Source organism: Pungitius pungitius, chromosome 4 (assembly GCF_949316345.1).
Source record: "Pungitius pungitius chromosome 4, fPunPun2.1, whole genome shotgun sequence".
Lineage (NCBI taxonomy): Eukaryota > Metazoa > Chordata > Actinopteri > Perciformes > Gasterosteidae > Pungitius > Pungitius pungitius.
The window spans coordinates 165,356-188,404 of record NC_084903.1 but is presented as its reverse complement, the minus strand read 5'-3'; the positions used below and the strand labels follow the sequence as shown (position 1 = coordinate 188,404).

The 23,049-nt window shown below is 43.8% G+C and overlaps 2 protein-coding genes across 2 annotated transcripts; both read left to right on the top strand.

The window, feature by feature from the left end:
- On the top strand, window positions 1-15,265 carry sv2ba (synaptic vesicle glycoprotein 2Ba). The gene is made up of 13 exons (XM_037456961.2): window positions 1-131; window positions 3,404-4,117; window positions 8,751-8,931; window positions 10,038-10,189; window positions 10,473-10,606; window positions 11,096-11,185; window positions 11,645-11,758; window positions 11,854-11,942; window positions 12,172-12,336; window positions 12,420-12,553; window positions 12,755-12,955; window positions 13,049-13,208; window positions 13,910-15,265. Exons 2-13 carry the CDS (start codon window positions 3,640-3,642, stop codon window positions 14,091-14,093), a joined length of 2,082 nt encoding a protein of 693 aa, XP_037312858.1. The 5' UTR covers window positions 1-131; window positions 3,404-3,639; the 3' UTR covers window positions 14,094-15,265.
- Window positions 15,266-19,099: 3,834 nt separating this feature from the next.
- Window positions 19,100-20,016, top strand: LOC119195454 (mesogenin-1-like). Its single transcript, XM_037450379.2, has 2 exons — window positions 19,100-19,870; window positions 19,972-20,016. The coding sequence occupies exons 1-2, from the start codon at window positions 19,100-19,102 to the stop codon at window positions 20,014-20,016; spliced, it is 816 nt and encodes a 271-aa protein (XP_037306276.2).
- The last annotated feature ends 3,033 nt before the right edge of the window (window positions 20,017-23,049 follow it).

The following is a 23,049-nucleotide window of genomic DNA, read 5'->3' as shown; positions in this document are numbered from 1 at the left end:
AGCTCGGCCTTAGGATAAACCGACATGTAGGCTTTGGACATTTGTAAAATGCTACTTGGACGTTTGCACATTTGTATTTATGTTTGTTTTGTTGGAAAGTCATTTTTACATCACGGAAATAACCAACTCTGGTAAGACAACAGCTTTATTTTTCTTCAATGCTGCTCTTCAGATGCATTGTGCTATCTAATTTGACAGTTTGCTGAAGTGAGGAATATTGTAGGTTGCAAAGGTACTTGCGCTGTTCATCATTTATATTTATGTGTTGCAATGACATCAAAATGAAACAGCTGCACTTCAGCCATCAATGTGTGGGTTTTTTATTTTATTACAAATGTTCTATCTCATGAATAAATTGTTATTTTGCCCATCTGTCACCTTGATAAACCTAAGAAAGGCTAAATCATCTTTGTTTGAAGCTTATGTGTAGAGATTTATAGAAAAGAATAAAGTGAATGTAGGAACGTACTGTCTCTATCTTTCCCCCGTAGAAAAGGTATTGAAAGAAAATATCAGTGACATGGTTAGTTAGGCCCAAAATGGCAACTCTTGCCCCTGAACTGACCTGATGACATTATGTGAATCAGAAACATGTGGTTATTAAACATAACCTGACAGGTTGGTGGACAGGTGGTCCCCACAAATGGAGAAGGATCTTACTTTTGACCTCTGGAGGTCACACCGGAGCCGGGATTAAAAAATGAACTCAGGGCTTTGACAGTTGAGTTCTACTTTCGACAGACAGAAAACAAGCAGTCGATAGATTATAGATCTTTACTTTGGTTGTTTTTAAAGAAACAGCTCATGTGGGTGTAATATATCTGACCCAAAGGCATTGACCCCCCCACCTCGTTGTTTAGTGGAACCCTGATGGTGCAAACTGAAAGAAAAGTCTCAGACATTTCTGGTACCGGGACAAAATCGACTTGCTTACAATATACAATATATATACAATTTATGCAATTTACACACACATTTAAATAGCCAATAACATCCACTCTTAATGATGCATTACATTATTGTATAAGCAGTGGGATATTTTGTATTTTAAATTAGTAAAGATAAAAAGAAGGCAATGGAAGCAGTTCGAAGAGAAACAACTAATGCATACTGTGCATGTGTGATGCTGATTAAAACATCTCATGCAAAGAAAATATAAAAGAAAGACAGAAAAAAAGGATGGAGATGACAAAATGCAAAGTGCATACATGACAAGCAACATAACGAGGATTTAAAATCGCATTACAACCCAGACCATGACAGACAACCCTGGATGGGCAAGTATGGGTGAAGGAAGGGAATAAATAAGCACTTCCCCTGATGTGTGTAACCCCTGATGGGAAAACGCATGGCCAGAAACAGCAGGGAAAAAACAGCTTTACCTACTGCCTGTTGATACATCTATCCTTACAACGTCTGTTACTGTAGCCTTAATGTGCTACTTGGCCTAAATGTAGGGCTCCGGTGTTCTCTAGTGAATAAAACACTGAATAAACAATGGCAAATAAGTTTGGCTTAGGGAAACTAATAAATGATGTCAACTGTAGGAGGTCACTTGTGAAAATGACACAGTGACGTATCTGCTTCCTGTGGAAGCTCAGATTCACATTGATTGTCATCATTCAAAGGAGCTCTTTGACGTTTCCTCCCTATTCAGTCGGCTGGTTGAAAGATGCTGATTTGACATCTGAATGAATGTGCACGAGTTGAGTGAGGGCGGTCGACTCGACCCGTTCATAAACTCCAACACAGATCGATGGGGTAAAAGAGAAGGGTGAGGGAGGGAGACAGAGAGGGTGGGGGGGGCACAGGCAGCTGTACTGTGTTATGTAAGTGACAGCTGTGAGAGTGAAGGCGCTGCAGCAGCAGGATGATGAAAGCAACACCGCTTCCCCCTCGACCAGAGTGAGCATCCCCCCCCCTCTCACTTTCTCCCCCGGACCGTTCATGTATTATTCACACGACCAGAGGAAACAACAAACAAACAAACAAACAAACAAACAATGGCATTACGCGCTCAGGTGAACAACAAGGCTCATTGCTCCCATTGACAGCGTCATCAAAAATGATCAGTGCATGAAAGGCAGACTTCTCACTAACTACAGAGCCAACAGAAGCAGATAGATGTCAGTGCGTCAAACCAGACCCCATAATCCACCTCTTTGACTTTGGCAATGAAACAATGATGTCAGGCAACGGGCGCAAAATGAAAAAAAAAAATAAATCTGCCGACTTAATCTGGATTACATCTCAGCGTTGGTCATGGTGGCCCCAAACCAGGACAGAAAAACACACCGGCCATCCGCCAAGACCTCAATTGTTTTATACAGCAAGTTATAACCATTGAATAAGTGATGCAATGCTACAAGTGTAACCCAACAAGTAGCAACCCTGTGATGAGTAAGGATAAAGCCATGAAGCAAGTAAAACTTATTACTTAAAACTTATTCATACCCATAAAACCAATATAGTAGCACCAATATAACAAGGTATACAAATATAACACAGTAAACATAGTGTAGAGGTCACAGAGGTTAAGATATAGATGTGTAACAGGCCTTGGTGAGTTGCCTCTTCCCTTGTTGTGCTTATGTTGCTATTACTATGTTCTAGCATTTCTTATTTTTAGCAATACGTTATTTTTCAGTTCTAGTATAACTTCCACCGTAAAAAAAAGTATTGTACGTGCAAGGAACGGTTGTGTAACTTCATAAGTTAACAAAATGACTTTATTACTTATCGATTGTGTGCTAAAAACCCAAACCTAAAAGTACAGAGAACCAGCATCAGGCGACAGATGTCCTGAGTGTGCAAGTCACTTAATCGTGACAATAAATAATGTGACAGCCAACTTTCCTAAATTGATAAATAATGTGCGTTGCTGTCATCCTATTGGTGCCCCCGGCATCTGTCACTATGGAAATCCAGACGGATCTGAACGTGCCATCGGTGCAGCAGCGCTACGTGATGGATCAAAATGGCGTCAAAGCATCTGAGGGTAGAGGGACAATGAGATTATCTGGTTGTGGGGAAGGACAAGCAGCCTGCAGGGGAGACAGGGAGTGACTCTTTATATTTCTGAGTAGACCAAGAGTCCGTATTAAACGGATTGTTGTCTTTTACAAGAATAAAACACGTAACATGGATTAGATTTACAAAATAGGGAAGTGACAAAAACCTGAACCAAACAGCATTCGCTTTGTGAGTGAAATGTCTCCTATGATTGATGACATATAGAAAGTCAAAGCTCACTGTACAATGTTGATGTTGTTTGTGTAAGTCGACGTGGCGGGTCCCAAGCCCTCCCAGAGGGGGCTGCTGCATGGAAATGTCTCTCCCCCCAAAATACATTCTCTGCTTTGCCGTCCCACAGTTCATCTGCATGGTGTGCATTGTGTTTTAGGTCCAGCATGCGGCCCTGTGCACGTCAAGGAAGGTAAAAGACAAGCCAGCAATTTAGGCCTTAGGTTTGAGGAAGGAAACTCTGGAGAAGATCGCACAGAGCTCCTGATCTAACGCCCAGAGCAACTCCCAACTCCTGGGGAGGGTTATGCCATCAGAGCCGACCACTTGAGCCTCCTCAGAGTACGACGGCGACAAGGCAAAGTCTCTCCTGCTCCGCTCGCACCAGCAGGAATCATGGATGACCCCTATCGCAACAACGTGAGCCAGCAGGGCACAGAAGGCGGGGAATACACCTACACCCAGGATGGCGGGGGCCAAGACGGCTACCCCTACCAGGCCGACTACCCTGCACAGGACGAGGACGCTCGCAGCGACGCCACCGAAGGCGCGGACGAGGACGAGCAGATGTACGAGGGGGAGTACCAGGGCGTCCCCCACCCCGACGAGATCAAGGAGGCGCGGCGGGCGGCTCGGATGGAGGCCCGGAGGAAAGCTCGTCAGGCTGCGCAGCAGGAGGACGAGGAGGAGAACCTGCCAGAGCAGTACGAGACCATCATGGAGGACTGCGGCCACGGGCGCTTCCAGTGGATGCTGTTCTTCGTGCTGGGCCTGGCGCTGATGGCCGACGGAGTGGACGGCTTCGTGGTGGGCTTCGTCCTGCCCAGTGCGGAGAAGGACATGTGCATATCCAACTCCGACAAAGGGCTGCTGGGTAAGTGGCCGCCAGAAACTTGGCCTCAGATTTTCCTTTAAAATTAAAATAACCATCTTTGAAAAAAATGTGGTTAAATGATTTCATTTGGTTTCAATTTGACTTCTTTGGACGGATAGAAAGCTTTGAGTTTGGTGTTCAATGAGCACGCTGTCATGTTAACGATGAACATTGCTAACATGCTGATGTTTAGCAGGTGCAATGTTTACTGTATTCAGCATGTTAATATTTGCTGGACTTAACAAAAAGCACACCTCAAATGGATGGGAATGTCATTAATTATGTGGGTATTTTGTCATAAACCCAAATATTGGAGCAATTACACTGTGTGCGTAGTGATCTTTGAGATTATAGTTCAGGCAATACATTTCAACTCTCTGATTGCGTAACAGGAAGTGCCATAAATGACTGTTCACAGATTCACAGCACATAACTGAGTCTGGACCAATAGGGGGAACTGAGTATTTAGCCATGCAGCTAGCTAGCTTGGCTAAATACCAATTTAGCAAAGGCATTTTCTCCAAACCAGCTAATTACACATCTTGCTAATGATAACGATCTGCTGAAGGGTCCCAAAATGTACCGAGGAGGAGGAACCCCATCAGTGAAATGATCTGCTGTTGTGCTTGGCTGCAGATGTTGGCTCTTGATGGCACATGGACCACAGACAGAAATGTCCCCCTTGCGCTCGCAGTGATTATGGAAGAATAAAAAGGCTTTAAGCTGATTCAGAAATACAGGAATGAAGCAACATGATCGATCCTTATAGATATGTATGAACATATAGAGTGTCAGACTGAGTCATCGGATGACCCTTCTGAAAGTAGACTTCAGCTTGACCTCAGATACCGGACCGTGTACTGAGAATAGTTCCCTTTGTTTCAGTAGCCTGCCCGCCTCATTTGTTCCCAAATATTGTTGCCCTACAGCATACATGCCAAATATAATCACACAGACATTTGTATGCAGCACAGACCCGACTTACTGGGAAATGTACCTTGAAAGCGTCTGTTCCTCACTTTCTGTGCAGACATCCAAACCGCAAATTAAAGCCCCTCACCCTGTTTCCCAGGCCCCGCGTGCATCCAGCCAATGTGGCAGATTGCTCATAGCTCATTTCGCCTTAACAACAGGCTCCTGGGATGAGAGATTGATGAGGAACCCGGAGGTGATTGTATTCAGTGTGTGTTCCCAGGCTAACATGGAGCATGTTGCAGCACTCAGAGAACCTGGCGGCCTGCAGCGCACCGTGCAGAGCTGTCAGATACGCTCCTGGCCTCTGACAGGCTGCTGGTTGCAGGAGGAGGGCCGCGGCGAAAATGAAATCGCAGCGTCTGTTTGGGCAGAGTGGGGGGGGGGGCGATCATCAGCTGAGAATAAGAAGTGGACCCGCAGGATGATTCTATTCTCTTCAGCAGGCTCACTGGAGCAGAAATGCACTTCATCTTAAGCGTAATCTTGAATAGCAGATAAGACTCCGAACCTTTAGCTGACGAGAGGAATGTCGATGGAGCACTCGCCCGGAATGCTGGTTTTATTGTTTAATCCATAGTGTAAACACAGGAGGCTAATAGCGGGAGACCAGATAAGGGAAAGTTTTTAAACTCTGACTTGTTGTGTTTGCAGATATTTAACCAGGAAATTGTCAAACTTGCAATGCAGCTATTGCGTATATGAAATAGAAGTGACACTGCAATTTAATTGATCTTTAATGATGCTTCCCAGGTGTAATTCAAAGGATAATGTGGAATTGGGTGATTTGCATTAATTTATTTATTTACATCTGAAACAAACATGATGTCAATTTGTTGAGATTGCGAGTAGAAATGCTTCTTTAGTTCTTTGTTTCAACCAGCAAACTTAAAAGGGATTATTTCACTGGGTTGTACAATTGACATCTAAAGAAAGTGTGAATAATTTGCTATAAAATCTTGTTTGCTCACCAGGAAGAACTTAATAATCCTGAGATGTAACTTAACACACAAACAGGTAGAGCTCAGTTATCATTTATGTCATTTAGAGTGAGTGGGTAATATTATGTTAACATAACCAACGTTATTTGAGATGTATTGTTAGCAGCATGCAATTTTTTATATAGATTAAATTGAAATACTAAAATACTTTTGATTAATTGGGTTATCAACCAAACTCAGCAAGTTATTTAGTTTACATTATCAAGCTGGCGCGGTGTAGTGCAAACACTATCGTAGACTGTATATAAGAAGTTTGTTTGAACTGAAGACAAACTATGAAAGGATCAAACGTGTTACGCAGAGAGTAGAAGTCCACAAAGTGCAGCTGGGCCAGCAAAGCAAATCCACAAAGGTCGTCACTAGAAATAAACTTAACGCTCACAAAGGGAAAAAACTGCAGCTGAAGCACTACGGTGGAGAGACAATGAAGCAGAAAAAAACAAGGAGAGCAGAATTGCAAAGGCGGTAAAAACATACACATGAAGTCAAACCAGACATGACACAAAAGGTGAATATATCAAAAGAAAGCACAAAATCCCCATGAGAGACGGTGAATATTTCCACTAACAACACTCAAGATGAGAAGACCTGGTATCGGCTAAATCTGAATTTGCAAACAGATCATTCCAGAAATGTTAACTTCTATTCACTGCATACAAATTCTATAAATTGTGTTACTACTTAATCTGAGAAAAGCAGAAGGGAAAATTTTAGATAAAGTGCAGCAGATTATCACTGTGGTTTTCCCTGCTGGGTTAGGGTTCCTAAAACTCATGGTTGCTTCCCACAATACGCTGTGGGTAGAGCCGTTATTCCTTCATTTAAAGCATGAAAGGTTCATTCTCTGGTTCTGCGTGTCTAAGTGTCCTTGAGTACACGTATGGTATGGTGAAAATAAACTTTTTAATGTTAGAAATGGAGCGCATGCTGCAACATCAGTAATTGCATACTAAAAATCCACATCTGTAGAATTATGTTGACAGGGTTTTCGTCGCTTTAGTCGGAACATATTGTACTCTCGGAAAATGCCTGCCGCGCAGCTGTCTGCTGCTGTTGTTGTTTTTCTTTCAGAGTAAAGGTTAATAGTTTCTTCATCTAGATGTGCAAAGGTTCTTTTTATACTCCAGGAAAAAGGGGAAATTGTTCTTTGCCCTCCAGCGATTCGGTGTCTCCGCTGTGCTCAAGGACACTTAAACGGATAGAAAGAAGTTTGTTGCTTCCCGGGTCGATTGTGGGCCTCCACCTGAAGAACGAACGTCTAATGACAAGGCCGCCACTGCCACCTGGTCCAGGTGCGCACGAGGTGACATAAGCAACAACTTGACCAAGATATAGGGAGACGCTTTAGCCATGACTCTCCGTCTCACGGAACCCTCAGCCAGGGCAGATTCAAATGGTCAAATTTGCTTATTGAGTTTCCCCAGTGAACTATTTAAATAGTTGTGAATCATTAGGCCATTGACTACAAATGATGATCATGACCAAGAAACGTAAGTAAGTGAGTAAACGTTAGCATAACTAATTCATGCTGGAACCTTGTTAATAAAGTAACACTTTGAACCTGGTCGATTTTGTCATTTGCACGTCTCAGTACTGAAAAAACACAAGATGGCATCTAAGATGCTTCTTTGTAGTCCGTCTTGAGAGAAATTGTAGTTTCCCGCGCTCCAGACTGACGTCACCAACGTGCGCCTCCCGTCGCATCGTAGCTACGTGGCTTAAGCTAGTTAGTGAAAGTGGAGTCCGTTCCCCTAAACACGGCGGTTTTCTTTCCTTAAATCCTCCTAACCATCTCCCCTGACCCTATGACGTTTTCCTCAGAGGTCAATAGTGGTCGGGAATAGACGTTGGGGGTCGTTTCTTTGACAATTCACTCAACTGGAAACTCAATTCCCGAGTTTCCAGTTGAAAGGCTGCAGGGAGGCGCGGTGCCGCCCGCAGACGCGTCTACGCGGAAGGAGCACACTACGGCTCTATTTTCCGTTAAGCTGCTTAGTCCCACTGTAATTAGGGCTGTGCGTAGTAAAAACACGCAGCAGCTCTGGGTCTGCAGGGTTAAACAGCGCGGCTACAGAATAATACCAGAAATAAAGGAAGCAATCATCTGTACCTCTAATGGGCGCCGAAGTCGGTAACTGCTGGGAGAAATGGAAGACCTCCTGCCTGGTGCATGCTGGGATGTGGTCCAGGTCACTTTGACCAAGAAGTGAAATGAAATAAAATGCCACCGTATGAATTTTGCGTTAAAGCGTGCCATCAGTGGAAAATAAAATGTCAGACTTTAAAATGGGGAAAAGAAACGTTATCTGAAAGGTGAATATTGTAGAAGTGATGCACTCAAAAATCATTATGACCTTTATTACTCAGTCAAAATCTTTGGAAGGTCATTATCAGTCTAGGTGCGTTTTCTGTGCTCTTCGGTGCGTGCGTGCGTGCGTGAGGAGGCTTCGTCCTGCATCATGGTGCAAAGTGGGGATTTCTCTCTGCTCTGTTCATACGAGGATGAAGAGAGCCCCCTTGTGGAGATGATCGTAATGTAACATCTACCACAGTTATTCCTCCCGGTGATGCTGCTGAGTTTACACATGTATGTGAGTACATAAAGTAACAATGCAGAGCCAGCTGTGTGTGTTTCAATGACATCGAGTGTGTGTTCGCAGGTCTGCTGGTGTACGTGGCCATGATGGTGGGGGCTCTGGTGTGGGGGGGTCTCTCTGACAAGATGGGGCGGAGGAAGTGTCTGATCTACGTCCTGACCATCGACCTGGTCTTCTCCTTCCTGTCCTGCTTTGCGCAGAGCTACGGCTTCTTCCTCTTCTTCCGGTTCTGCTCCGGCTTTGGGTGAGAAACATTTACTTCTGTGTGGAAAGACCAATGTAGATGACAATGTCGTCCAATAATCTTCATTTTTAGTCAGCAAATGCCCAGGTTTCTATATGATGATGCTGTGTAATGGACTGTCAAATCAGACACCTGAGATTTAAGGGAGACGAGAGATGGTAAATTCCATCAAACCAGACCTTTGAGAACAGCTTGAGTTGGAGAGAGGACATAAATCAGGAACACCAGTTGATATATCCATCTGTTTATTCTCTTTATTAATAAGACACATTTACACTGCACACAGGGATATGTCAGTTAATTTATTTTACACCAATTATATGGTATATTATAATATTTTTATGCAAGCACCATGGGGTGCAGCTTCTTTCCTTTTTTATTGACACATTTTTATTGATAACGACTGCAGCTGTGTTCTCTAGACCTGTAATATTCATTTTTAAACTGTCTGCAAAGCTAATGTCCCCAAAAAGGTGACAATGAGCCCCGTGTTAGTTGAGCCACGAGGAGTAGGCAGACTCAACAGAAGCTGATGGTTGATTTGATGTTTTGTAACAGCGTTGAGTCCTTTATCTCTTTTCTCTACTGAATGTATTTTAAGTCACAGCATAGTAACTCTTCAGAATTCATTCATATTAAAATGATTCTTTGATTGCGTAACATTAAATGTGTATTAACCTGACAAAAAAGCAAACAACATTCGCATCATACATTGTTTTTATGAACATTTAATCTCAAGTTATAAAGCTTAACCATTGGTTATTTGGTTTGCAGACATAGAATCTGTTGACCCAATTAGTAGGAAGCACCTTTCCAGCAGAAAGTCGTCTTAAAGGAAACTTCTTCCACATTCCTGTTTCGTCTTTCAAATGTAATATTTATCATAATCATTTACATTTTAATTCACTTAATTTAATACAATATGTGTGGGATTGGAGACAAATGTCAAAAAATTGGACAAAGCAAGAACAAAAGTAGTGATAACTGTGTTTTGTGTCATTTGAGTAATCCGCCCTTAGTTATTTGCTGTAAGGTCATTAGAACACATTAGCTCTCAATCACTAACACAAATGACAGAAACTACAGACGTCGATTCCTCCCCCCAGAATCGGCGGCTCCATCCCGATAGTGTACACCTACTACACCGAGTTCCTGCAGATGGATAAACGCGGGGAGCATCTGAGCTGGCTCTGCATGTTCTGGATGCTGGGAGGCCTGTACGCCTCCTTCACCGCCTGGGGAATCATCCCCCACTATGGTAACACACATACACACACACACACACACACACACACACACACGCACACACACACCTATGAGAATCACGTTCACAGGGAGCTTCTTCTTGTCAGTCTCCAACAAAAAGAATAAACACAAATAACTCATGTTAAAGGAACTCAAACTTGTTGCTATCATTGTGAAATTAAAATAGTTCTACCAGACATTTTTTAAATCCATTCAATGTATCAAATGCAAACAACTTTCAATGCAAAGGAAGGCTGTGTGGAACACTACACGCCCTTCACTGCCTTGTTTTCCAGGCTGGGGCTTTGCCATCGGCTCTGAGCTTCAGATCCACAGCTGGAGGTTGTTCATCCTGGTGTGCCTCTTCCCCGCGCTGGCTGCACTTGTCGGAGTCGTCTTCATGCCCGAGAGCCCCCGTTTCCTCCTGGAGGTCAGATCCGACACAAGTTTTACAATATCGCTTGTCTGCAAAACACAAGTCCACATATTGTATCTGCACTCCTAATAGGGGATGGATTAAGATTATTCATTGTAGTCATTATGTCAGGGTCCAGAATTAAACATAAAGTTGCGATCGGCTAAGAATGTCATCACCAGGCACCGGTGCAACATCCCACTGCTGTGCAAAGGTAGCGCGAGGCTGCTAAGGCGCCACCAGAACACCCCCCTCCCTCTTGCTTTCTCACCCGGCTTCATTGTCAGCCTTCTAGCCACATGTGGTATTGTATTTGTATGTTACAGCGGAGCCGCTCCAACATATCACACACCCGCCAAATTATCATGCACCTCGGCACCCGCCTGTCTGATAAGAAGCCTCTGGGGAATAAACGTGCCTTAAGCCCTGAGGGGTGTCTAAGTAACGCAGTCCAGATGTGGACATTCGTTGATGCGTGTGTGTGTGTGTGTGTCTTTTCCCCAGAGTGCCCGACACGATGAGGCGTGGATGATCCTTCGACGAGTTCACGACACTAACTGGAAGGCCAAGGGGGAGCCGGAGAGAGTGTTCACTGTGAGCGCCGTTTTTCCCCATCTCTGAGCATTCAGTAATCGAACCGAGTCGTTCGTATATGAATGTCTTGTGTTAGAGAAAGATGATTCTTTACAAGCTGATCCTATAAGGAGTCAACCCACGGTGAAAGCAGTATTAAAAATGAATAAGTGCTGAATCCCACCACTTATTCATTTTTATATTTACCTCTGGATTAAGGGACAGACAGTGTGAATTGTGTACAGACACACACACACATTCTACATTGCAATGCGCTCCGGCCTATTACAAGGTGGCCTACACATGGCCACAGTCATGACATTTAAATGATTCAAGAAAATCCAATGAGTTTACTTTCCTGTTAGTATATAAGTATATTTTTTGTAGGTTTTTGTCAAATCCTCGTTTCAAAATCTTTAATTGAAATGATCTAAAATGTTATTGTGTTTGACATTTCCAAACTCCTCTCTCTTCTCAAAGGCAACCAACATCAAGACACCCCAAACCGAGGAGGACGAGTTCATAGAGATCCAGAGCGACACCGGGACGGCCTTCCAGCGCTGGACCGTCAGACACATGACCATGCTGCAACAGGTCTGCAGACCATGGCGACAACAACTAAACAAAAAATGGTGTTGTTTGTTGTCCAACCTCACCGCGCATATCTCACTGATCTGTCCCTCTTTCAGGTGATGGCGAACATCATGTCGCTATCAGCCCCGGAGTTCAGACTGCAAGGCCTCTTCCTGGTTATTGTCTGGTTCTGCTTGGCCTTCAGGTAGCGACACTTCTATTTAGCCACTGTTAAGATTATGGGATCAAGCGCTGTAGCACAATATTTCATATGTTGGATTTGCATCAAAATCATGCCTTTTTATGAATATTTGGATGTCCATAAACTTCTTCAAGCCAGAGCTATCTTAATAAAGAAGAAATGTTTATTTAACGGTGTTGATAATATATAGAGAGTGTTTATGCGGTACCGTTTGTATGTTTCTGTGAATCAGCTACCATGGGCTGGGAGTGTGGTTTCCGGACATGATCAAATACATGCAGTATGAGGAGTACGAGTCCAAGGTCAGAGTGTTCCACCGAGAACGGGTCGAACGCTTCCACTTCAACTTCTCCCTGGTCAACCAGATCCACCGCGAGGGAGAGTACATCCATGACAAGTGGGTTTCTTTGACTCCAGCCCCAGACACACTGTGTGTGTATACGTATTTCTGTTTAATGAGATACTTGTCCTTTCATTCAGGTTCGCTAACATTGAGATAAAGTCTGTCAAGTTCGAGGATTCTCTGTTTGAAAACTGCTACTTTGAGGACGTCAGGTCAACCAACACCTTCTTTGAGAATTGCACCATCAAAAACACTGTCTTCTATAACACAGGTATCATACAAAAATGACTAGGTTTAATGCATGATTATAAAAAAACAATTGAAATAACTTTCACTTGAAGGGCTCAATAAGCTTAACTAACTAGTGGTGTAAAGTATTAAACGATGAATGTCATCACGGTCAAAGCGTTACCAATTGGCACCGAGAGGAGGGAACCTTCACATCCTGATGCAGTCCTTCTGTTCACTGCAGACCTCTGGCAGGAAAAGTTCAAAGACTGTCGAATGGAAAACACCACCTTCCTCCACCCGAAAAAGGGCTGCCATTTGAACTTCCAGGAGGAGAACGACATCGTCATCTACATGGTCAGCTTCCTGGGCAGTTTGGCTGTGTTGCCTGGCAACATCCTCTCTGCACTGTTCATGGACAAGATCGGAAGAATCCGAATCATAGGTGAGCGCAGAGCGTAACAGAACCGGGACGTGGTGTCCGGATGGTTCTGAGCCACCCTGATCCGTCGTCACCTTTGCTTCCTCTTCTTTCTAGGTGGTTCCATGCTGGCTTCGTCTGCCTGCACCTTCCTGCTGCTGCTGAGTTTTAGTCAAGGAGCAGTAATATGTTGGCAGTGTCTCTTCTATGGCACCAGCGTCGCCGCCTGGAATGGATTAGAGGTCATTTCTGTGGAACTCTACCCATCCTCTAAAAGGTACAGTCCACCTATCAAACCACTTTTCATCGCTGCCCTTTTTCTCTAAAGTTTGTCCCTCACCCACAGAAGCAAATAGGAGTAAAAAGGACATGGAACTCCTTTCCATGGTCGTATATTATCTAGCATTCTGTTATGGTGACCACACTCATCCGTGGAACCGTAAAGTGTTCCTCCCCAGGAGGAGATGGGTCTGATGGCCTGTCTTGTTTGCTGGGTGAATCTTTGGAGTACGACCCGCTCACTTTTTGTAGCCATTGAAACACTAAAGTGTGGCGGAATTATGTTGCAAATACCACTATGCTTTAACACCAGTGTTGTACGAACTAAACTTGTTTTCTAAAGAATTGGCTATCAACACAAAAAAATGTATTTCCATTCAACACGACAAATCTGAATGTCACCTTGTTCGTATTATAATAAGCAAACAGGACTATGTTAAAATATGTCAAAACAAAAAGGTCAGATGGAGGTGACTTTCATCCAGAACTAATAAGGAAATACGTGCCGATTGAACTGCTGCCCTAAAAGTATAATCCAACAAAGCATCCAAAGGATCAGGATGACCCAGCCTCCCCGGCTGGACCCTCATATTTCAGATAGCAATTCATTCACCAAAACAGAAAAGGTTCTTACACTGCCAACACGATTCGGTTTCACCAGCGGTCACGTGACCTTCGTGTCTCTTTGTCACTCTGCAGAGGGACAGCGTTTGGTATCCTGAATGGCATCTGTAAGCTTGCTGCCATACTCGCCAGCTCCATTTTTGCAGCCTTCATCGGCATCACTAAAATCGTCCCCATCTTCCTGGCCTTCATCGCCCTCGTCTGCGGAGGTCTGGTAGCCCTCAAGCTGCCCGAAACCCGGGAGAAGATCCTCTCCTGAACAGCCAAACTCCTGCAGACCTCCGGACCTCCATCACTGTGTAGCTGTGTTGGAAGCTGAGTATCAGCTTCATCTTAAATGGAAAGACAAGGAAGAGCGTCCATGCTGCGCAAACTCTGTTCCTAAGTTGTTATTAAAATGTTGTGAAAAGCGGTCTGGTTGCCTCTGTGAACCTGTGGTTGCTTTCTATCCCCTCTGAGCTCCTCAGACTGCCCACCACTTCAGTCACTTCATATACAACTAGTGTATGTCATTTTGTTTCTGTCATTTACTGAACCACACACACACACACACACACACACTGTATATCATTGTTTGTGTTATTTGAGGTTTGTGTAAAAGAAAAATGAATATGTAATGAAAATCTATCTGTTATTGAAAGGGGATGTAGTTCATGTTACCATGTTTGTGGTGCTTTGATTTCATTCCCCTCTGCAGAAAAGAGAGAGAGGACTTGTAGTCATGACTTGAAATGGATTTGAGTCCCGGTGTGTTGATGCAGAGGCTCAGCAGCATTATTACTGCTGCTGCTGTTGGGAGAAATCACCTATTTCATTCACCTAGTCTTTATTTATTCTGCACATCGCCGCTGTGTATCGTCTTCTTTAGTGCACATGTAGTTGCTTGGTTTAATCTCTCTAGACATAAACCTGAAATGGCATTAATTATGTAGTATTTTTTAATTGTTGAATCCAAACCAACCAGCCGAGCGGGTTCTCCTCCTGTTTGCCGTCCTGTCTGAGGCGTTGTGTCTGTTCTTAAGTGTAGCGCTGTGTTCTGTAGCTGGTGATAATACGTAGAATCAGAAACTTGATCTGTTGCATCTTGCCATGACAACGTGTACGGAACTACGGAACAACTTTCTGTTCGTTTGTTGACCTCTTTTTTCGTTGTTTTTCTTAAAACTGAGAATGATACAAAACTGAGTTTTGAAATATGCTCTCATTTCCATGTTCTGATGAAGAACAGTTTTGCTGCATTTCTGACAACATGTGTCAACATTTCTAAAGAGCTTGGATGACTGTGCTGTGTGTGTGTGTGTGTGTGTGGTTGTTATCCACATGTCTGTGAATTAACACACTAGTCAGATTATAATATGTTTGTTGTTGTACATACTGTAGGCCTGTGTATATTTGTTGTAAAATAGTAGCTCTATAACGACTTGAATAAAGCTGGGGGCTTATGTTTGAGTTTTCTGCTTAATAATTGAAACACGTGACACACATTGAAGTTGTTGAGCTTTGAGTTCCTTCAGAGACGCAACGAGTCCGTCCTCCACGCTGTGAGGCTGCTGCTAGCTAGCAAGCTAATTCTGTCATGGAGACGTGTTGTCTTCTGTCCAAAGACTACACATTCTCGCTCCTGTCTCATCAAATAACAACGCCGACTCTTTGGGAAATAGCAGTGACATTAAATGAGTAGCATCTGTTCAGAATACACTTGCAGCACGTTAGCTTCAGGCAACACAACCACTGTGTCGTGTTTAGAAAAAGCCTGGCGGACCAACGCCTCACGTGGCGGCGAGCAAGTCTCATTCAAAATGTCAACGGTTACTTTTCATTTTGCACAGAGCATAAACCGTTTCCTGTCTTTGTTTGAACAATTCACCGACCCACAAACTAACTGGGACAACTGGGTGGTGTTAAAGGCACATTGTGTTGCTTACAGATGCCAAAAATAAAAATGTGTTCATCTTGAGATATAAAATATCAAACAGAGAATACTCTGTTTCTGATCAGAGAAAGGTAGGTTTTTTTCTGAAATATAGTTGTTTTTATTAGTTAGACACAAGGAAAACATTACTGTTCCCATGTCGGCAGCAGCTGTGTGTGGCTGGGGGGGGGGGGGGGGGGGGGCAAGGAGAATTTGTAAAAACATGGCAGCACAGAAGTGTGAGCAAGTGCCGGTAGTCGGAGGATGTGTTTACTCTGCTGAGGTGTGAAGGACACGCTGCTGATCTGTCCTCCAGCTCTACATGGATGTCAAAATAGAAGAACGTGTACAGAAGGAACAGCTTAAATGTGCTTAATGACTTCCAGCTAATATTATGAGATGGGAAAGATTCGACTGATACTATATCTTATATTTGTTAGCATTCAAAGTGGTCTGGATGTAAGTCCTTAACTTCCTGCTCCCTGTAAGCTTTCTGTTTTACTAATTTAGTTTATTTTAGAACATTATCTTAAGTTGTTTCGAATTTTTAAACGTTCTGCCAATGTCACTCTCTGACGATTAGAGGAAATTTACTGTCCACCTCTGGCTGACCCCTCTATCTCCAGCTATGTTTCACACCTAGGGTGCAAAATGTATCCCCCTCACCTGCCACCTCAATCACTCAACCACACACACACACACACACACACACACACACACAATGAACATTTCAACAAACCAAATATGACCACACCAGTATAAGATGAAACTTAATTTACTTTAATTTGTGTGAAATGTGATGCAGTCCCCATACATTCACAATTATATTCACTGTCTTGATTATATTCATTCATTTTTATCATTCTTATTAGGCACGAAAAAGATTCACTTGTGTGATTTCTTTGGAATATTTATGTCCATGATGCCAAATCCTTGTTCAATGTGGCAGAAATATACTCCCTCATCTTTGGGTTGAGATGGAAGCATTAGATTCAGAACGACCCATCCAGTACATTACATTACATGTCATTTAGCAGTAAGCTAATGTATCATTTATGGAAGCATTTGCATTCATTCATTTTAATTTCAAGTCACCTCATTATTGAATCTGGACCCCTCCTGCAGACAGCGACAGCTTGTTCCTCTGTGTTGCGGGTGTGTTCTGGTTGTCTCTGCCGTCCCGCTGTTTGCCGTGGCGCCGACTCGATGCTCCAGGAATCATCCAAATCATGTTTCATTTGACTTTATTCCAAGCCGAGCCAGCGCACTGGAGGTCGTGTTGGGGTAGACTCAGGAGGCCCAGACAGGTGGCAGCCAGCCCAGCCTCAGAGCCTACTGTGGGTGTGCGTCCACCCAAAGGTGCCAAACTTCCAGCCAGGCTCCCACAGCCTCGCCTCGGGTCAGGGGAAGGGAGCGGGGGGGGGAGGGGGGGTGGCAGGGTCGCAGCGTGGGTTCATCAGTGGTTCACGGTGCGCTGAGTCCAACCGAGCTTTCGTACAACCACCAACGATTTTCTCTGGATGGGAGACGATTTCTCTTGAGTCATATCGCACACCTCACATTGCACCGGTTCAACCTAATTTCCACATTTTGCACAGCTTTGCACAGCTTTCTCCAGATTTTTGTATTACAGATATTTTTCATGTTAGTCGTTGCATTGCCGCTAACGACAGCACCTTCACACCGGGCCAACCACACGAGGCCGGTTGGGTCCTCAAAACTGAAACAAGACTTTTTTAATAAGCAGCATAGCTTCAACACATTCAGTGCCGTCCATGCCAAAGAATCAAATGTGCTTTTTACCTAGTTCTTAATAAAAAAATGCACCCCTCTCCCCAAATTGATCCGATTCTAAGACCAAAACCTACACTGGGAACCACAGGGAAGTATTAGCAGTATTTCCCAGCATTCTCAGTTCTCACAGCCGAGGTGTGAAGCGACGCCTCCAGACTCATCAGTTCTCAACGGTGTGAAAACATCACACCTCCTCTTTAACTGCATTATACAGGTCATTATGATTCATTAGATGTATTCACATTGGACATTTTAGCCATGTAGGACATAGATGTTTAATGATAAACACATACAACCCGGAGCAGCAGCAGAGGACGCTGCGTCTAACAAACCAAGATGAGGAAAATAAGGGGCGCAGATCACAGCTCCACTCGCTGTGGCTATAAAACAATCCCGACGGTGCAAAGTAATGGGATGTAAAGCAAAGGACGGATCACACACATGCCACGTTCAAGGTCGTGGCCAGGTGAGAAGGACGATTGGGAGAGAAAAGAGTTTCACCCTCCAAGGAGGACGCGACCTCTGCTCTGCAAACAATGAGAACTTTCCCAACTTCTGACACATATATATATGATATAATGATTCACATTTCAACCCCAGAGAGCCATCCACACCGCTCTACATCACATCACCACAGGTCACCTGCAACCCCCTATTATGCACTTCCTCGCAAATTATCACTGACAAAGTAGTCTTATAAAGTAAAAGTAGCAATACCACAAAGTTAGAGTGCTCTTTTACAAGTAAACGTACTGTGTACAAACTATTTTTAAAGAGTACTTGAATATTAAAAGTATTCCATGTTTTAGCTCCATTTTGAACTAAACTTACATTGTAATTAAATCTTTAACAAGATAGTAGTTTGTGTTCTAATATCATTTTGGTCTTTGTGAATATAAAATTTGAGTGTAGATAAATCTATAAATGCTTTCATTGTAAAAGTCTGTTCACCATTTAGAACCTGATTTTGTATTTACTTTTAAATCCTTATTGTTTTTCCATCACAGGATTTAACTGGAGAAACGTGTGCAGAATAATACTAAATCATCTTGTTATTAGGATGAAGTGACTATGAACAGAATGTGATAGCAGGTGCTATACGTTGAAAAGTACAAGTTGAAAAGTGAATGCAGGACCGATCCAAACATTCAAAACAAGCCCCGTCCCTTCAACATGTGCAGAATGAATCTGGGTTGGTACAAAAAAAGCCCAAAAAGCCAAAACTGTTTATTGTTTTGAGAAGGAGTTAAAATTCACACTTCAACTCCTGTAGCTGGATTTTCCCAGACATGGAGGAGAGGGAGAGAGACAAGGTCCCACAGAGGGAGAGGCTGTGTGTGTGTGTGTGTGTGTGTGTGTGTGTGTGTGTGTGTGTGTGTGTGTGTTTTCAGGGGCAGTGGCCTCCGTTGCAGAGACAGTGATGGTTTGTGAGAATCTGCAGAGGTGTCACTTCACACCTCCGTGGCCCGGCCTGGACTTATAAACCAGTGCAACAGAGCTGAGCGGCACTCACTCTCCCAGTCCCTCCAGTCTGACCACAGAGTCCCGCTCCACACAACATGGATACCTGCTCGGCCGCTCTGCTCAACTACAGCCTGCAGTACCAGTGGCTCTCCGACTCGGACCTCTCTAGCATCTCCTCCTCAGAGACCCTCTCGCCTGGCCTCTCCATGGACTCCAGCCTCTCTCCCTCCTCTTACCAGCAGCTGCATCAGTCCACTCCTAAGGGGGCCCAGAGCGGCTACGCCCATACCCTCAAGTGCTCGCCCTGCTCGCAGTCCGGACGCGGCAGGAAGTCGGGCCGAGGCAGCCGGATGCGCAGCAAGCAGAGGGAGAGCGCCAGCGAGAAGGAGAAGCTGAGGATGCGGGATCTGACCAAGGCTCTGCATCACCTCCGGTCCTACCTCCCGCCATCAGTGGCCCCCGCAGGACAGACCCTGACCAAGATAGACACCCTCCGGCTCACCATAAGCTACATCTCCTACCTGTCGGCCCAGCTGGGCCTCAGCGAGGAGGCGCTTTTCCAGAGGAGGGAACAAGGCGACACCTCGACCAGCGAGGCGTCCTCGCCAGACATCCTCGGCTACTTCCAGCACGGCGCCGTTGGGGGACAGGAGGCCCTGAACCAGAGCCTGAACCAGAGCCTGAACCAGAGCCTGAACCAGAGCCCGTACCAGGCCCAGTGCCACAGCCAGGGCACCGTGCTGCATTCTGGGAGCTGTGGTTTTGGGGCAGATCGGTACGACATGCAGTACTTTGAGGGTCCAATGGGAGACACGAGCCTGGGGGGCATCCTGCAGTCCTCTCCGGAAACACAGTCCTGCTGTCAGGTATGTGGACGTTTATCATGATTTTTAATCTATATATATGTACAAAATCATACTTTGAATGACAGTACAAGATGCTGATCAAACTTCCTGTCCTTTTTCAGATGGGTGACTGCACGCCGTTGGTTCCCAGAGAGTATTGGGGTTGAACACTCATCGCCGTCATCTAACAACAGACAAAACCTTCTCTGTCTTTACTGCCTCAATGTGAAACAAGTAATTTATTTGAAATATATATATGCTTTTCAAAAACTTTATTTATTTTGTCATATGGAATAATACGTGTAAATATTAATGTATTCATGTCTAACAACTATTTTTATATTTAATTTTGCCACTATTTATAATAAATACAATATTAACATGTCACGTGTGCAACATTTGCAAGCCTTCCCATGATGCCTTTCACTTCAACCTTTAAATGTAAGGCAGAGCGCCCTCTGTTGGTCCTGAAAGCACATCAGCACCTGAATGATGAAAATACTCAAATGTCCTAAAATCACCAGCGTCCCACCAATTTTAGTTAATTGTGTTGTTGTCACCACTGAAAAGTCTATATAAATATGGTTTTAATATGTCTTAAAAAAAAAATCAGCTGTGATTTATATTTCTTGCATGCTTTAAATGAAAACATGGTGAAAGAGGTTGTTCACCACAACTTTGCAGTGCGTTTTACCTCATAGTGGACAGATTGATGGACGTAGTGGAGTTTTTGGCCAAAACTTTCACAAAATAAAAGAACAAGCCCTGAATAGAGAGATAATATTGGACATTCATGAGGGAAATGACTCAAAAGTATGCTGATACAAGTAAATAGCTATAACAGCTTAAAAGACTTTTCAGTGTTGATATTTTATAGTTGCTTAATATATAACAATACAAGTTACCACTATTGACTATATCTGCATTTTAATGGAGATGAAACCGCTCATAGCTCTCATTGAAAAGAAAAAGACAAAACAACTCAGTCACAAACAGTGTTTGCTCGCTGTATTCCTGTCATGTTCATGCTGGTTATTAAAAGATCTTTTTTTCCAAACTCTTGTGTTTTTGTTAAAGATCTTGGAGGGGATTTCTTACCAAAGAGATGTCAGAACAGGAGGAATGTTTATGTTGAGCTGAACACATTTGATTATGAGCACCTTAAAAACTGTCCTTCCTTGAAATGAGTGACTTAATTGAATCCCACATGTCAAATGACAGATATTGGAGAGGCGTCCTTCTGGCCTGAAGGTGGGGATCCATACAGTGACCATCAATATGAGACAATGAGGTGGATCCCCATACGACCCCCCGTCAGCATCTTTGCTGTAAACAACCTAGTACAACACCGTTTGAGTAAAAAATAAAACATAAATTAAATACTAGTGAAATAAGGCCTGGGCATTGTTGAGTATCTTTCCCCAGTGCAGGGGGGTCTTTTCCCTGTGGAGGGGAAACGTCCACAACGTTCACGGTGGCTCCGGAATGAAAATCAGACGTCATCATAACGAGGTGTGTCTTCTGAAGGGGGAAGGCTTGAGAAGAACTTGAAATGAAACATTTCCAAAGCCATAAAGCCAACAAATACACTTTGGAAAAATAAATTGTAAAAGACCCCACAATGCAGCAGGAGGTTAACAGACTTGTGTTGACTACCAGATCATATTTAGATATATTGTCTGTTAAATGTTTGTCTTCATAATATCAATAACACGCTTTCATATCCAGGAAGAAAAACTAATTTGACAGCAGATCATGCAACTAACTAATCAAGCTACACGTATGTGACGACTACATCACATGTCATTTAACTGACGCTTTTATCCAAAGCGACTTGCATTGCATTACAACCCATGCGTTATATTTTGCCTGGGGAGAAATTGGGGTTGGGTGTCTTGCTCAGGGACAACATACACATTACCAGGGAATCCCTTCCAGCAGCATCACAGTAGATCCCTCTGGTGGTGTAATGCATCGCAGCAGACCCGTGCTATCTCGTTTATTTGGCGTGCCTTTGTTAATGAAGCTGGGCAAACACAGAGAGGTCATTGGCACCGCTAAGTCTAGACTAAAGATACCAGGTCCTCCCTGCTCCCCCCACGTCCTCAACTCTCTCTCTCTCTCACCTACAGCCCTAATTACCTGCTTGAGCCTACAGACAGGGCTTTAATATTCATGGAGAAGCTTCGTGGCAGGCAGGAGAATTAGGCCCGAGTGTTTGGTTTGCCACATACGTGCAGCTCATCTGATATGCGCCACAAACCCAACACAAAGCCTAATGTGCCCAATCGGGCCTTTCATCAGAGAAGAGCTAATAAACTCTGCGGCCCTGGGTCCTGGGATGAAAGGGTTAGCACGGCCGTGCTGATTATTCGCTCATTACATGTGAGTAAACACTGTCAGGGCTTAATGTGGATTAAGAGAAGGCCGATCCTCTCTATCATCGGCCGGGGGGGCAAGCTGACAGCCGGGGAAACCCCGACCAAGGGAATCACATTCAGTTTAGTGTTCATCGCTTGGAACAAATAGAGCCAAAGACGTTCGGCCCACAAAATACACACTGTAATTATTGGTAACAAGTGTCATCTAGATGTCTGTGGGGAGTCACCTAACACACACTCCAATACTAGACGAAAAAAACACACAAACTAAACCGGCGTGAGCAAAATCAGTAGAGAAATGTTGATTTCCAAACCTTTTGACATTGGCTATTTCTCCTTACATCAGAGACCTGTTTTTCTTGCATAACCAAGGTGGCCGGAGAGCTGTGCGAGACCGGTTCACACGTCCTCGGCCCGCGTGTTTCACCCCTGCTGCACAACAGGAGTCAAATGTGACGCCGTGGTTTGTGGGAACGCTGCTCGTGATCTGGATCCACAGCTTACACCTGACAATCAGAGAGGAAAACCACTACTCTGCTCAATCATATCAATGCGTGACGGACTGGTGAAGTTATGCACCACAGAGGCAGTGAAACAAAAAAACACGAAGACAAAATAACAAATGCATAACAATGATGAACAAATGTGAAAGGAAATTCACAGGCAGAAAATTATTTTTGATTATACATATGCAGCATAATTTTAACTGATTCAAATACGATGCATGGTAATGACATTGAAAAAACAACAAATAAAATGAAAAAAGGGAAACACATTAAAAGAAAACTTTTTAGAGCAAAGGCCTGTGATGAATATGAA